The 14,572-nt window shown below is 36.6% G+C and overlaps 1 protein-coding gene across 6 annotated transcripts in view; it reads left to right on the top strand.

Annotated features, from left to right (window-relative positions):
* Positions 1 to 13,120, top strand: part of ripor2 (RHO family interacting cell polarization regulator 2) — a 157,009-nt gene extending 143,889 nt beyond the window's left edge. For 4 of the 6 annotated variants that reach the window (XM_021468090.3, XM_005159634.6, XM_009294297.5 and 1 more), the window contains exons 15-22: positions 304 to 469; positions 638 to 770; positions 3,025 to 3,180; positions 5,056 to 5,217; positions 8,247 to 8,449; positions 9,391 to 9,474; positions 9,574 to 9,664; positions 12,290 to 13,120. In XM_021468090.3, the coding sequence (XP_021323765.2) occupies positions 304 to 469; positions 638 to 770; positions 3,025 to 3,180; positions 5,056 to 5,217; positions 8,247 to 8,449; positions 9,391 to 9,474; positions 9,574 to 9,664; positions 12,290 to 12,390 (1,096 nt within the window). In that variant the 3' untranslated portion in view covers positions 12,391 to 13,120. 6 annotated transcript variants of the gene reach the window in all.
* Positions 13,121 to 14,572: the final 1,452 nt, after the last annotated feature.

Below are 14,572 nucleotides of genomic sequence, written 5' to 3'. Positions count from 1 at the left end.
TAGGGCTGGATCCACATTTGTCACCCTTAAACCGCTAGCTTTTATGGTTTGGTAGCTTATAAAACTTAGCTCTGTTTTTTTTTAGCTTGTTTGGAGTAGTACACCATGTCACATGGCAGTTTTGGGCATTTTTTGTAATATGTTAGGAATGACGAAAGCAGCTTGCAGCAATAGAGAGTCAAAGGAGAGGATTATTTATCCGTTTAAAGACGTAGCTATAGTTTCTCCCAGTGACTCATACTTGTGATTTTGCATTATGCAGTGCCCTCTATCGGTGACAGGATGTCTTTACATGTCCAACAGGTCAGGTCAACATCCAGAAGCGCGAGGCCATCTGAGTGAAGCCCTCACAGAGGACACAGGCGTGGGGAACAGTGTGGCCGGCAGCCCTTTGCCCCTCACGACAGGAAACGAGAACCTAGACGTAGCCGTCGTCATTCATCTGCAATACTGCAATCATCTCATTCAGGTGAGTCAGGGTGTCCGCAATTCACAGCTTAATTTCTTTATTCTCTGGTGATTTTCTTTGACTGTAACATTGAACATGGTCCCTCAACAGCGGATGTATGGCATAGACAGTGTATAATTTAGTTTTGTTGTTTTAAAATGCTGATGTTTCTCTATGTATGGGATGCAGTTGTTGACTTCAGGAGGAAGCCAGTCACAGCATAAGACATACCTGCACAAACTAGCAACTCAAACTCTGCTGTTGGAGGAGCTCAGTGAGAGGAACTTTGACAGACCGAGCAGCTGCACTTCAGTGCCTGATGGTGAGCGTAATTTACAAACATTTTAATGTTATGGTTTGACAGGATAAGGCCTGTCACGATAATGAATTTTTGTTGTGCGATATATTGTCACAGAAATTCTTGCGATAAGTGAAATTTTTATCATGGCATAAGAAAGCCAAACAAACTGTTATGCTACATAAAATTATTATTCTCCCATCTTCTTTTTCTGGGACTAATTTCTATATGCATCTCCTCCTAGACCATTCATATTACAACCACCAAACTTACTCCAAACCTCCCAACTGATCTGACTTTTGGTTTTCTAAAAACTGAGAGAATTTGGAAAAGTCCAATTGACTTAACATTGGACCAAACTTTGTGACCTCATAACTTTCCACCAGACTGTCATACAGACTTAAGGTTGGGCTCATTTAACTCAGAATACCAATCTGCCAATCACTGATGACCTTTCAACCTACTAGCCACACCCTAGCAACCACTTACGGCACCTTAGCAACTGTCTCATAAACTTCCATTATAAAAAAAAACTGTCATTGACTTTACTTTAGACATACTAACAACATGCCAATTCATACTAGCAACATGCTAATTCATACTATAAACATACTAGCAACATGTTAATTCATACATATTAGCAACATAATTCATACTATAAACATGCTTTTTTTACTTTACTTTTTACTATGAGGATATTAGCAACATGCTAAGTCATACTATAAACATATTAGCAACATGCTTAGTCGTTCTATAAACATACTAGCAACATGTTAATTCATACATATTAGCAACATAATTCATACTATAAACATGCTTTTTTTACTTTACTTTTTACTATGAAGATATTAGCAACATGCTAAGTCATACTATAAACATATTAGCAACATGCTTAGTCGTTCTATAAACATACTAGCAACATGCTAATTCATACTATAAACATACTAGCAACATGCTACTTCATACTATAAACATACTAGCAACATGCTAATTCATACTAAATTCATGGTAACAGCATGCTAGTTTATACAAAAAAATGTTAGCGACATTCTAATTCATACTAGGCATTTTATCTTAGCAACTGCCTAATAACCACTCAAAACACCTAAGCGACTGCTTAGCAACACCTTGGCAACCACTCAGAACACCTTAGCAACTGCCTAGCAACCACTCAGAAAACCTTAGAAATGGCCTAGCAACACCTTAACAACTGCCAGGGCAAGACGGAATCTGCGAACATTTTTAGCTATTTCTGCGGAGAATTTTGGTAAAAATCTGCGGATTTCTGCGGAATTATTTTGGGAGTATCCAGCGGAGTATCATAACTAAAACCTTAATATTTGAAATAAAAAGTAATAAATTACTGAATAAAAACTGAATAAATTCTGATTTACACATTTACTCAGGTAAATAAACAGAATTAATGATGGGGTAAAAATCTACAGAAATCTGCGGAATTCTGCGGAAAATCTGCGGAATTTTGCGCGCACAGATTCCGTGTGGGCCTACCAATGGCCTAGCAGGCACCAAGCAACCACTCAGAACACCTTAAAAACTGCCTAGCAACGCCTTAACAAACAGTCAAAACACCCTAGCAATGTCCTAGCAACCACTCAGAACACCCTAGCAGCCACCTACCAAGAAACATGCCAATCCATACTAGAAACCTGCTAGCATATAGTTCTCTATCTATGCCAACTGTTTCAAACTTGTTAAAACTACTTCAATGATTACATTTTTTAAAGCTACCTCAAACTTTCAGACTCGGATTTCTCAAGCCACCATAAAGTTTGTCTACAATCTTTTCTTTTCTAGTTGTCATTTTGAGATCATTTTATGCCACCGATTATATAATGATTGTATAACAGCATAATTATGCAACTAGCCATAAACACTTTAAAATACTTCTTTAGGTTAATCAGATTCTATACGGTCATGCTAAAACGGTAAATATCCTATACTGTATACTATTAAATGTCCTATTAGGTAAATGCTCAATGATAAACTGTAACACCAGTGAGGAAGACTGTAAATGTCAATGTAAAATGGCTTATTTGTGAATTTGTAAATATATTTTGCTTTGGGAAAAATGATTGAGGTCATCTCCAAGTATTGCACGATAAGTCGATATATTGATTATTTTGACAGGCCTAGACAGAATTGCCGCATTTCTACATTACAGCTTGTTTTTTAAAGATTTTTGCCATGTTGACTGGATAATGGCTGGTAGGATATTAACATTTTGAACTAATGGTAAATCTCTTGGTTTGTTAAACAGTGCTGCCGGGGCTGGTGGAGCGGCCAGCGCTGATGTCTCTATGGTCCGACTGCAGCGGTGGGCTTTTCCACAGCACACTAGACCGAGTGTTAAAGCACATGCATCTCAGCTTTGCCTTAGGACTGCAACAGGTTCTGCCTCACTCTCCTGACTCAGGTACTGGCAGTATAACTCATCTACATCTGCAGTCTGCTGTAGGGCTGCTTATCACTTGGGTTTAAACAGTGGCTGAATCAACATTTAAACAAAAGACTTCCAGACGGATGGACAATATTGAAGAGCACTTTAAAAAATCTGCAATTGTTACCACCGGCTCAAAATTGTAACATTAGAAAGAAAATACGGACCAGGGGCTTCATGTATGAAGACTTGCGTTGAATTTATACTAAAACATTGTGTACGGACCAAGCTGTAAACATGCATACTCAGTAAAAAATTTCGATGTATGAAACACTGCGTTTGCGGAATCCCACCCATGTTCTCTTTGAACAATAAAATATAACGTGAAACTGAGCGCACATGGACGAGCGCAAAACCCCTCCCTGCCTCCTCCCCCTAATAAATATGGTAATGACTCCACTTTGGCAAAACCAAATGACAATCTGTTAAAATGAGACAATATGTAACTTTTTTAAGTATACAGAAATATTACAATATTAGTAAATAAAACGAATTAACAAATTCACCCTAAATCTACAACGACCTAAAAAACTACAAACATATAACACTAGGAAACTGTTAGGGCACGTGTCCATTGAAGCATTTTTTTTTCCGAGGCAGCATTTTTTCAGTGGTTTTCAATGAAAGCACTTTTTTTAAATGTCAGCAGCTCTACTGAGCTTCTGTGTCACATTAAGTGATGAGTGCTCTGCATTTTTATGCTCTCACAGATGGAGAAGCACTCACAGTGAGGTATATACAATTCTGACTTTAAATTTTGTATAAGCCAGCTCAGGTGCTTCCGGTGAACTGTCATGCCATTGTAAATCACCACGTTTGAAATCAACATTCTTCACTGGCTGATTGACATACAATAGGAAGTGGGGATCAGAACGGACATGATTACATCGTTCTGCACCATGTCTTAAAAATAAGGGAAATTTATTTTACCACTGTACTTTCAATAAAGTTTCTGCGCTTGGCATCTGCTCCTCGCGGCGCTTGCTTTTAACAGCCTTTTATCTTGTTTTATGCTTGAACAAACAAATAAATGAATGCTATTTAACTCTTTTCTAATCTGTTTAACTGATTATTTTTTATTCAAATAACATTATCAATGCTGTAAAAGGAAATGTGTAAATTTAAAAAAGTCGGTGGCTGAAAAAGGCTCGTTGTGCTGTAGCCCATTAAGATTTTTTTTAGAGAACGCTGGTGTTTTCAGCTTCACAAAAATTATTTGGTGAACACTCGCCCTTACAAACCAGCTTTAAATTTTAGAAGTTATTTTTGCTTAAAATGATTATTATGAAAAGAGCGGTGAGGTGAGCACCTTCGCCAGCAAGACGGTTGCTGATTCGAGCCTCAGCTGGGTCAATTGTCGTTTCTGTGTGGAGTTTGCATGTTCTCCCAGTGTTTCCTCCGGGTACTCTGGTTTCAGTCCAAAGACATACAGGTGAATTGGGTATGCTAAAATTGTCCGTAGTGTATGAGTGTGTGTGTGAAAGAGTGTGTTAGCGGTTCATTCCGCTGTGGAGACCCCAGATTAATAAAGGGACTAAGCTGAAAAGAAAATGAATGAATGACTATTATGAAATCTCCTGATTTACAATTTGTCCTTCCTCGTTTTTCCGTTTCTTTTCCAACTGAAGCAAACAATTGGCCAGTTCAACACTGACATCTGGACAAAACAAGAAGTGCAAAAGCAACTGATTTCTTTATCTAAAGAAGCGCGTTTTCTTTTATTTCAGCAGAAATGCTGCTTCTGATTTAATCTGTTAGAAAGTATAGAAGGTTGTGGAATCCAAAAATACTGCTGAATCAGAGCGCATGTAACATAAGCATTCATCTGCCTGTGTTTGCTTGTGTGTCCAGTGATCAAGATGGTGGTGAATGAGATGATGGACAGGAGTGAACTGGCCTCCTCCTCAACTTCTCCAGCACAGGACGTCATCACTGTGTTTCAGTTCCACCGCTACATTGTTGAACACTGTATCACAGACATGGAGCAACACCTGCTGGATTTAGCCAAAGAGGGTAAGACGCTTTTGTTTATTGTATCTTAAAGGGAGCATAACACAGACAGTTTCTGTCAATCGTGTTTGCAATTCTTTTCAAAAACATTTGAACTCCTGAAGGTGTGTTATGGACACATGGGTGGGGTTAAAGACTCCCTGGCATGCATTTAGTGGAATACATAATTAACACTTGCGGTAATCAGCCAAACAAATGCATTTACACACACAAAACATCATCGCATTGTCCCTGGATAACTTTAGATCCCCTCTAAGAATGTGTCATTTACATTATAAATACTTACGTGCAGATTGCCAACAAAACAAATAAATACTGTTTTACGCGGGTTTTTTAATATATGGGACAACTCCCTCTTTAAAGGGTTAGTTCCCCCCCAAAAATAAAACAGCGTTATTAATAACTCTCTCCCATGTCATTCCCCTGAGGCCTTCGTTTATCTTCAGAATGCAAATTAAGATATTTTAAATAATAATTGAGATGTTTAAATTCTATAAAAGGAGCCCAAAACGTTCCATGTGACTTCAGTCCTTTAACTGTAATCATACTATCATTTGTGAGCCAAAAGAACTGTAAAAATAGTGTTGTTCAGCAGTGTTCTCCATGTCAAGTCAGGGTTTGTGTTTATTACAGGCAATACATGCCTACAATGCCTGCATGCTGTACTTTCTGACTAATTGCAAAATATATCCTATTGCCTGAAGTAAACACAGATCATAATGCGTTGCAGAAGGAAGACATTGTACACACAAAGTTGCTTTTAACAAAATGTTGGTGCACAAAAGTGTTCTTGGAGCTTCTTACGATTACAGTTGAACCACTGACGAATGTTTTGATAATTTTTTTGGTTCCTTTTCTGAATCTTGAACATATTATGGAGGATGAGGGAGCTCTCTGATTTGATCTGAAATGTCTTAATTTGCATTCCAAAGATAAACGAAGGTATCAGGGTGTTATTATGACATAAGAGTGACAAGTTAAAGACATAATGTAAATTTTTGAGTGAACTACCCCCTTAAGTTTTTAATAATGCACAAATCCAGCATCAATGAGATCCTGGTGTTATTGCCCTTATTCTTTAATCCGGAAGTGCGTCGTTTTTGCGATTGTTTTAGACCACAGGTGTCAAACTCAGTCCCAAAAGCGCCGCAGCTTTGCACAGTTTAGTTCCAACCCTAATTAAACACACCTGATCAAACTAATTGAGTCCTTCAGGCTTGTTTGAAACCTACAGGTAAGTGTTGGAGCAGGGTTGGAACTAAACTGTGCAGGGCTTCGGCCCTTCAGGAATTGAGTTTGACACCCCTGTTTTAGACCTTCCGTTTCAGTTGCTTATGAGAGACATGACTAGGAATAATAAACGGCAAATAACGGTCAAACTACTTGCTTTACAAACAAGTGTTTGCATGACTATACAAACAAAGCAGAATAATATAATCCAAAAATATCAGTTTGCAACATCAAGCAGCAGAACGAGCTGTTTTTAATATCTAATAATGAATGGAAGTAATTGAGACCAGAAGTCTCGAGACAAAATTATTCAAATGGCTGCGCCTGCTCATCCGCGGAAAATAAGGTCAATAGACTATTCATCATGGAGATGCCAGAAACAAACAAACACATATTTACTCCATTGCTGCCCCTACAAAGACAAACCGTATACATGGTTTACTCTGGGTTCTTTGGACAGTTTCAGAAGGTTTTGTTTCCCTCAAAACCAGAAATTCACATCTTTAAAGACATTCTCCTCAAGCAAGTCTGGAGCAGTGCCACCAATATCTTCCTTAACTGAATGAATGAAGGAATGCCCATATAAGGAGTTCCACCTTTTATGACATCATAACTCACCATAATAAAATAAATAAACTCAGCAACTTGAGCAAACCTAGAAGGAAGATTCTTAGAACAAAAATACATCATCATATGAGGAATTTACTTTTTGAAACTTTGACCATGTTTAGTAACTCTAACAGTGTAAATAACTTAAAAATGGGTAGCGCAGTGGGTAGAGCTGTGGCCTCACAGCAAGAAGGTCGCTGGTTCGAGCCTCGGAAGGGTTAGTTAGGGTTGACATTTCTGTGTGGAGTTTGGATGTTCTCCTCGTGTTTGTGTGGGTTTTCTCTTGGTGCTTCAGTTTCCCCCACAATGAATTCAATTCACAATTCACACAGTGAATGAATGAGAGTGTATGGGTGTTTCCCTGTGCTTTGATGAGCTTGTATAAACACACAGACACTCAGCACCACACTTTCTCTCATTCAAACACATACACAAACATAGACAGCACCAAACAAACAAACAAACACACACACACGCTCACACACACTTAGGCCCTCGCAACAGGGAGAGCTCGCGCTGAGCGGAGCAGAAAAACGAAAAAAACTTTAAAAAAAGAAGCACTTTTCCGACGGCCCCTTACTGAGAGCTCCTTTCAGCGCGAGCTCTCCCGGCTAAACACATATTGTGAGGGCTTAAACGGAGCAGTGCTCGTAATGTCGAGCGAAAAAAAAAAAAAAGAAAGACAGCTGTGAAACATAACCAGCTTAGTCTTTTTGTAGGAGACACACTTTAGATCTTTTTAGGGTAAGAGGTTTTTGAGTTATTGCCGTCTATAACTGAATGTGTCAAGAATATCGAAAACAAAACCAACTGAACCGCGCTCATTTCTGGCACCCCCCTGGATGTACAGCGCCCTTAGCATTTGCCTATGGTGCCTATGCCACAGGCCGGCCCTGAGTTGCCTGAGTGTTATAAATACTCGCGCTCACCTCCCTCGCGACAGAGCGCATAGGAGATAAATGACGTCAGTACATAGTAACCGGTTATGATTATTACTGAACTGATACCGAATTGTCCGCGTCTGCATCTCGGTGCACCGAAGAAACAATTAATTTTGACACCCCTAGAATGAATGAATGAATCAATCAATCAATCAAAAATAAAATCAATTAAAATAAGACCTCTCCCACCCTTTAAATGTTATCAGTGCTGTTTTGGCATTGTGTAATCTTTCTCTCCTGTGTCCAAACCAGTCATGCTTGAAGAAGCCCTGAGATGTGGAGATCCAGAACGCTCTCTGAAGGAACTACAGGAAGTGTCCATCACGTGTCTTCAGCCCCGTTCTCAAACTCTATTGGCTGTGGCTGGTCTGCTGACCACTGATGACCCTGAAGTGATGAAGGCCACCTCAGACTTCCTCTCCTCTGCTGCCTCACATCAGCCCTTCAGGTCAAAGGTCAGTCTCTGGTGATTATGGATGTAGCTACAGCTTCATGTTGCAACGTTAGATTTACCATATTTTTAGATGACTTGCCTTGGACTTTTTTTTTTTCGTGGCAACACTATTTGAAAATGTTGTACATGTGGTGCTGCAGTCAATAGACTTAATTGTAATTCTGAGTTGTACAATACAGAAACCCGGAAGGGAACACAAAACATCTTTGCGACGGAACACAAAAACAAAAAATCACTATCACTCTTTTTTTTTCACACCCACTTTTTTTTTCTTCCACCTATTTTTTCCCCACCATCACGTCCCTTCCAGGTCTCTGTAGTACAAGGATGTAAACACTTTTTACCTCGTAATTATGGTATACATACACTTAAAAGTGTGGCGCTGATAATTTATACATTTTTTTTTATGTTTTATATTCGTAATATCAAAGCTGATCATTACTGCATCATTACTTTTGTGTCACATATAATAATATATAATACAAATAATAATAATAACAATAATATATGATACCTTTTGACTATTATTTTCTTTATGATATTTGAAATGTGATGGTTGTAAGAATACATATGGTTGTAAGAATACATATTTTAGTTCACTCATAAATACTTCTTCAAATGAAGGAGTATAATTATATCTAAATACAAATTTAAAACATCATGTTGCGGTATTCAAAAATCATTGTTCCTCAACCACTCTCCGGGAGGAACACCAGCACTGCACATTTCCCATACCTCCTTAATCAAACACACCTGATTCAGATCATCAGCTCATTAGCAGAGACTGAAAGACCTGTAATGGGTCATGGGTGTGCCAGACAAAGGAGGCCTCTAAAACATGCCATGCTGATGGTCCTCTAGGAACATGGTTGAGAAGCATTGCAATAAATGCATATACCCTTGTTGGTGAAGTTCATTTGTATGTGTGTTTGTCTTCCACAGGCTGTTGATTGTTACACACAAGCCTTATCAGAAAGTCAGTTACACACACAGAGAGCTGCATGTGCTGCTCTGAGCTGCCTTCAGGTCAGTGCGGATCACACATCCAAAAAATCTAAATCATATCCGTGATTGGTCACAGGACTGTTATTAAGTCTGCATGTCTGTGGGGTTGTTCATTTCCAGGCTGTGGAGAGCATTGATGCTGTCATTTTACTGTGTGACTCTGTGGATGAAGAGCTCCGGCAGATTGCTATTGAAACCCTCCTCACTTTCGGTAAAGTATCCAGTCACAAAGATTACACATACACTGCAGGATTAGTCAGTGATACTTCTTATTCATGCTTTAAGTGCAAATGAGTTGAAGTCAGGGGGCTCTATTTTAATGATCTAGGTGCAAAGTCTAAAGCTCAGGGCGCAAGGGCATGTCCTAATCCACTTTTGCTATTTTACGGACAGAAAAATCCGCTTTGCACCGCAGCAAATGGTCTAACAGGGTTGAGCTTATTCTTTTAATGAGTTATAGGTGTGTTTTGAGAATAAACCCATCAGAGTGTCATTTCCCGTTCCCTTCAAGAGTCAGTTGCATTGCGCCATAGCGCATTTGCTATTTACATGACAGACTTTGTAAGTGAAAATTGAACGCTTCACCAGCAAGAAAACAGTTAAACAGACCATCTGCAGCACAGAGAATGAGCCTCCTTATTCTTTACTTTCACTTTCTATCGTGGATAAGGAAACGTGTTGTACGCACAGACATCCATTAGCCTCTACATAATTAATTTTGTTCATTAAGCGCAAAGACTTGTTTTAAAAATATTTCTAAATTCAGTTCTAATTCCCAGCAAACAAGTAAATGAACAGTAATAACGAAGTGTGGGCAAAAAACTGAGTTATATTTGAATACACATGCTATGCCCTATATGGAGATCAAGAATGCATGGAGGTGGTGGGTTTTATATTTATGTAGAAAATAATAATTTTCGTAATATTTTAATCCTTTATTTTTTTTTCCTATGTAAAGATATCTGTGTATTGCTGTACATCCTGTGTCTATTAAGCAATGTTTAAGCAAGGTGCACAACTAACACGCTCTGCGCTGGACTGTAGACCCCCTCTCAGCTGGTAATTTGAGCAGTCTATTTTAGTTCCTCAAATTAGCCATGCACCAACAATGTGCCTTAACACGCCTCTTATCTAGACCGAAACACCCATCAGTCCACAAAGGGGCGCAAATGGATTTGCTATTTAAACAACGTGGTGGAAAACAGGAAAATTATGGTCTGAAAGTAGAAACACGTCAAAGAAACACATCTTTGTGCCTTATTGCACAGGGGGTATGATAGGGCCCAGAATGATTAGCTCTCCTGTCATTTTATTTTTCTTGTTTAAATATTTTCCAAATAATGTTTAACAATGCAATAATTTTTTTACACTATTTCTGATATTATTATTTGATCTGGGAAAAGTCTTATTTCGGCTAGAATAAAAGCAGTTTAAAAACATTAATATAATAGCTATATATATATTTTTTTTTTGATTGTCTACAGAACAAACTACTGTTACACAATGACTTGCCTTATTAACCTAACCTAAAAAAATACAGGGGGGCAACTTTAACTGTAAATCTGACTGAAACCCCATTTTGGACATCTCTGCATTACATATTACATTGATGTTATTAACAATATTTGGTCTCTTTTCCCTAAAGAGAATCTTTTTTTCTCTGAATTTATTATGGTTAATCTCAACATTTTATTTTAACTCAAAGTGTCCAAAAGTAAGTTTCTTGAAACAAAAATTTATTCTCAAAATTTTGTGAGTTTATTCCCAACATTTTATAACAATTTGTTTCTTAAAATGTAAAGAGTTTTTTCTGAAACAACTTCATTTTCAGAAGGTAATAAGTTTATCCTCAAATTGAATTCTGTCAGTTTAATCTTGTATTAAAATGACTTTAATCTTGGGATGGTTTAGTTTTTGTTATTGCTTGTCCCGAATCCTCATCTGTACTATAGTAATAGTGAAAGTTAGATTTTGGGCTGCCTCAAATTAATCAATGTATTAGAAACTCTGTACGTATTTTTAATGGCACATCAAATGTTTTAGCATTTTTATTTCCTCAAATTTAGATAAAAAAAGAGGATTCAACAGGACAACCCAATATAATTAATGAACTTAAAAAACTGACAAAAAATGAACAGTGTTTCAAACATTTCTACAACACCATTAAGTGAACAGTTCATAAATAGAAAATAATAATCAATCTCTTTTTTATTATAAATCATTCATATTACAAGGTGACCCCGGTGAGTATTAAAATTAATAAATCAATTTAGAGAAATGTAAGGCCCTAAAAGAGTTTAAAAAGTCTTAAATGCTATTTTACAAGATAATACATTTGATATCAGTAAGCTAAAGTTTGCCTGAATATCTTTGAATATTGGGATGCTGTGTTTTTATGAAATCAAACAAATCTTGCTAGAATTGACATCACGCTGCTTTGTTTACTGCAGTAACCGGGAAAACACTGTTATTCCTGCTGTTGTATCCTGCTTTTTAATTTAGTATAAAAATACAGTTTTAGTTTAGGATTCCTTTCTTGCAATCAGTATTCAGTATTAGTTAAAACCTGAAGTGGTGGTGAGATCTTAAAACGTATGCAAAGATTCTTAAAAGGTATTGAATTTCAGTCTCTGAATATATACCCTGCATTATTATAATAAATCTACCTGGTGTCAATTATTCCATTTGAGGAATTGTTGTTGTCAGAGTATCCCAATGCACAAGCTTCAAAAGGCACTCTGCACTGTTCTGGGAAAAGGGGCGGAGCTCATTTGCATTTAAAGAAACATACACAAACAGCATGATATGTTACAACATGATCTGTTTGTTTGCTCAGGTGAGGATGGGCGGCTGGCATACGAGCAACTGGACACCGTCCCGAGGGAGATGGTGCGGCTGGGCACTCGGCGTGGAAATGCGGTGACCACTTCATTTTAGAGAAAATACAAAAACTGGAGATGGAAAATGCATACAACCTCCTATCAAGGAGAAAAGTGAGGCCTCGACTTCAATATCATGAGAACTTCTTCACAGGGCCTATTTTTTGCAGGAAGTAATTGTTGCTGGTTAAACAAAGAGTGTTTATAATTGGCAGTTGTTTGCAGTCGCACTGTCAGAAGCGTGTAAATAGCACAGCATATTACATTTCAAGTTTTTTTTTCCTGGGATTTTTGTTGCTCTTTATGTTTCAGGGATTATAAGGGACCGTTTTAACAAGGAACCGAGAGAGAGACTTTTAGATTTCAGGTGTTGTTCAAACCCAGCCGGTCATACGGACTACTGAAAACGTGACACGGACTGGTTTATAAATCGCTCGCTTGCCTTCACTTTTCAGGAGGAAGTATTTCTTTGGACGGAGCCTTTAGTGAACAAACGCATTAACATGGTACTAATGCCTGGGCACATGGGACGGTTCAACAAGGGCTGGTTGGAGCCCGTCGGAGTATCTGAAAATGCACTTTTACATTCAGTCAGAGAAGCGTGATGCATTACTGTGAATTCTGGTTTGTGCGTAAATGAAGACTGGAAGTCTATTTGCTCTGTGATCTGCGAACTCGCTTCTGTGCCTCTTGTTACTGTACTACTGAGTCACGTGACTGTAATATCATTTATTTATTTTTCACATTTTCCTCAGTATATATGCTAAAGATGCTGATTTCACCTTCAATTTGTTTTTGCATTTTTTTGTTTTTTATTATGAGAACAGATTGTATTAATGGCCTACTAAAACATTCAAGATATGAATCGTCACAGGTTTGGTACTGAGGGGCTATTTAATATTCAATAATTTTTTTACATACAGTATATAGTTAGCATTTTACATATAGAAAACGTTTTATTAATCATTTTCATATTTTAATGGTGTATTCGCTGGGTTAAACAGTGTTTGTGCTCGAGGAAACATTTCCTGAACGTCTTTTCAGTATGGTTATACAAAACGCTCTTTGCTTAGCTGACGCTTGCCTCGCTTCGTGACGTTTACACTTCCTGTGTTGACCTCGAAAGCCATGGAGCCAGATCAGTCTCAAAATAAAGTTCATCCAGCCACAACATAATTCACATTTATAAAAATATGCTAATTCATTTTGGAAGCTTAAAACAAGATTCAAAAATATGCTTAAAATGCTAATGTGATCCGGAAATTTAAAAAAATTATTTAAAAATATGCAAATCCAATTCATAAATAAAAAAAAGCGATTAAAACATTTGCAAATCCGGAAATAAAAAAAATAAAAAACACGCAAATCCAATTCAAAAATGTGAAAAAATACGCAAATCAAATTCATGAATTCAAAAAACGATTAAAAAATACGCAAATCCAGAAATAAAAAAAATAAAAACTAAAACACACAAATTCAATTCGTAAATTCTAAACACAATTAAAAAAATAGGCAAATCCAATTCATAAATTCAAAATACAATAAAAAATATGCAAATTCAATTTTTAAATTCAACAAAACAATTCAAAAATACACAAATCCAATTTGTAAATAAAAAAACTATTTAAAAATACGCAAATTCAATTTAAAAAAATCATTCCAAAAAACAATTCCAATTCATGAATAAAAAAAAGGATTCAAAAATACGCAAATCCAATTTGTAAATTCCAAAAAAAATAAAATAAAATAAATAAAATAAAATAAATATATATATATATATATATATATATATATATATATATATATATATATATATATATATTAAAATGTGCAAATCCAATTTATAAATTAAAAAAAAAAAATTTAAAATATGCAAATCCAATTTGAAAATTCAAAAAACTATTAAAAAATATGCAAATCCAATTCGGAAATTCCAAAAAAAAAAAGATTCAAAAACATGCAAATCTAATTTGTAAATTAAAACACAAATACAATTTATTTGTGGAAAATATTTGATTATCACTTGTGAGTTCATGAATTGGGTTTACGAATGTACAAATTGTATTTTGTAAATGTGAATTGTTCGGTGCATGTATGAATTTTATTTTTTAAATGTATTATTTTTGAAACTGATCTGGCTCCATAAAAGCTCTCAAATGTGAATTTACGCACCTATTTTTCTAGATTTTCTATAACATGAAAAATTGTGTGATCACAGGGGCCTAGATCCATCAAACAAA

Source organism: Danio rerio, chromosome 19 (genome assembly GCF_049306965.1).
Source record: "Danio rerio strain Tuebingen ecotype United States chromosome 19, GRCz12tu, whole genome shotgun sequence".
Lineage (NCBI taxonomy): Eukaryota > Metazoa > Chordata > Actinopteri > Cypriniformes > Danionidae > Danio > Danio rerio.
Note: the sequence above shows the minus strand (reverse complement) of the source record. Positions and strands in the feature narration are given on the sequence as shown.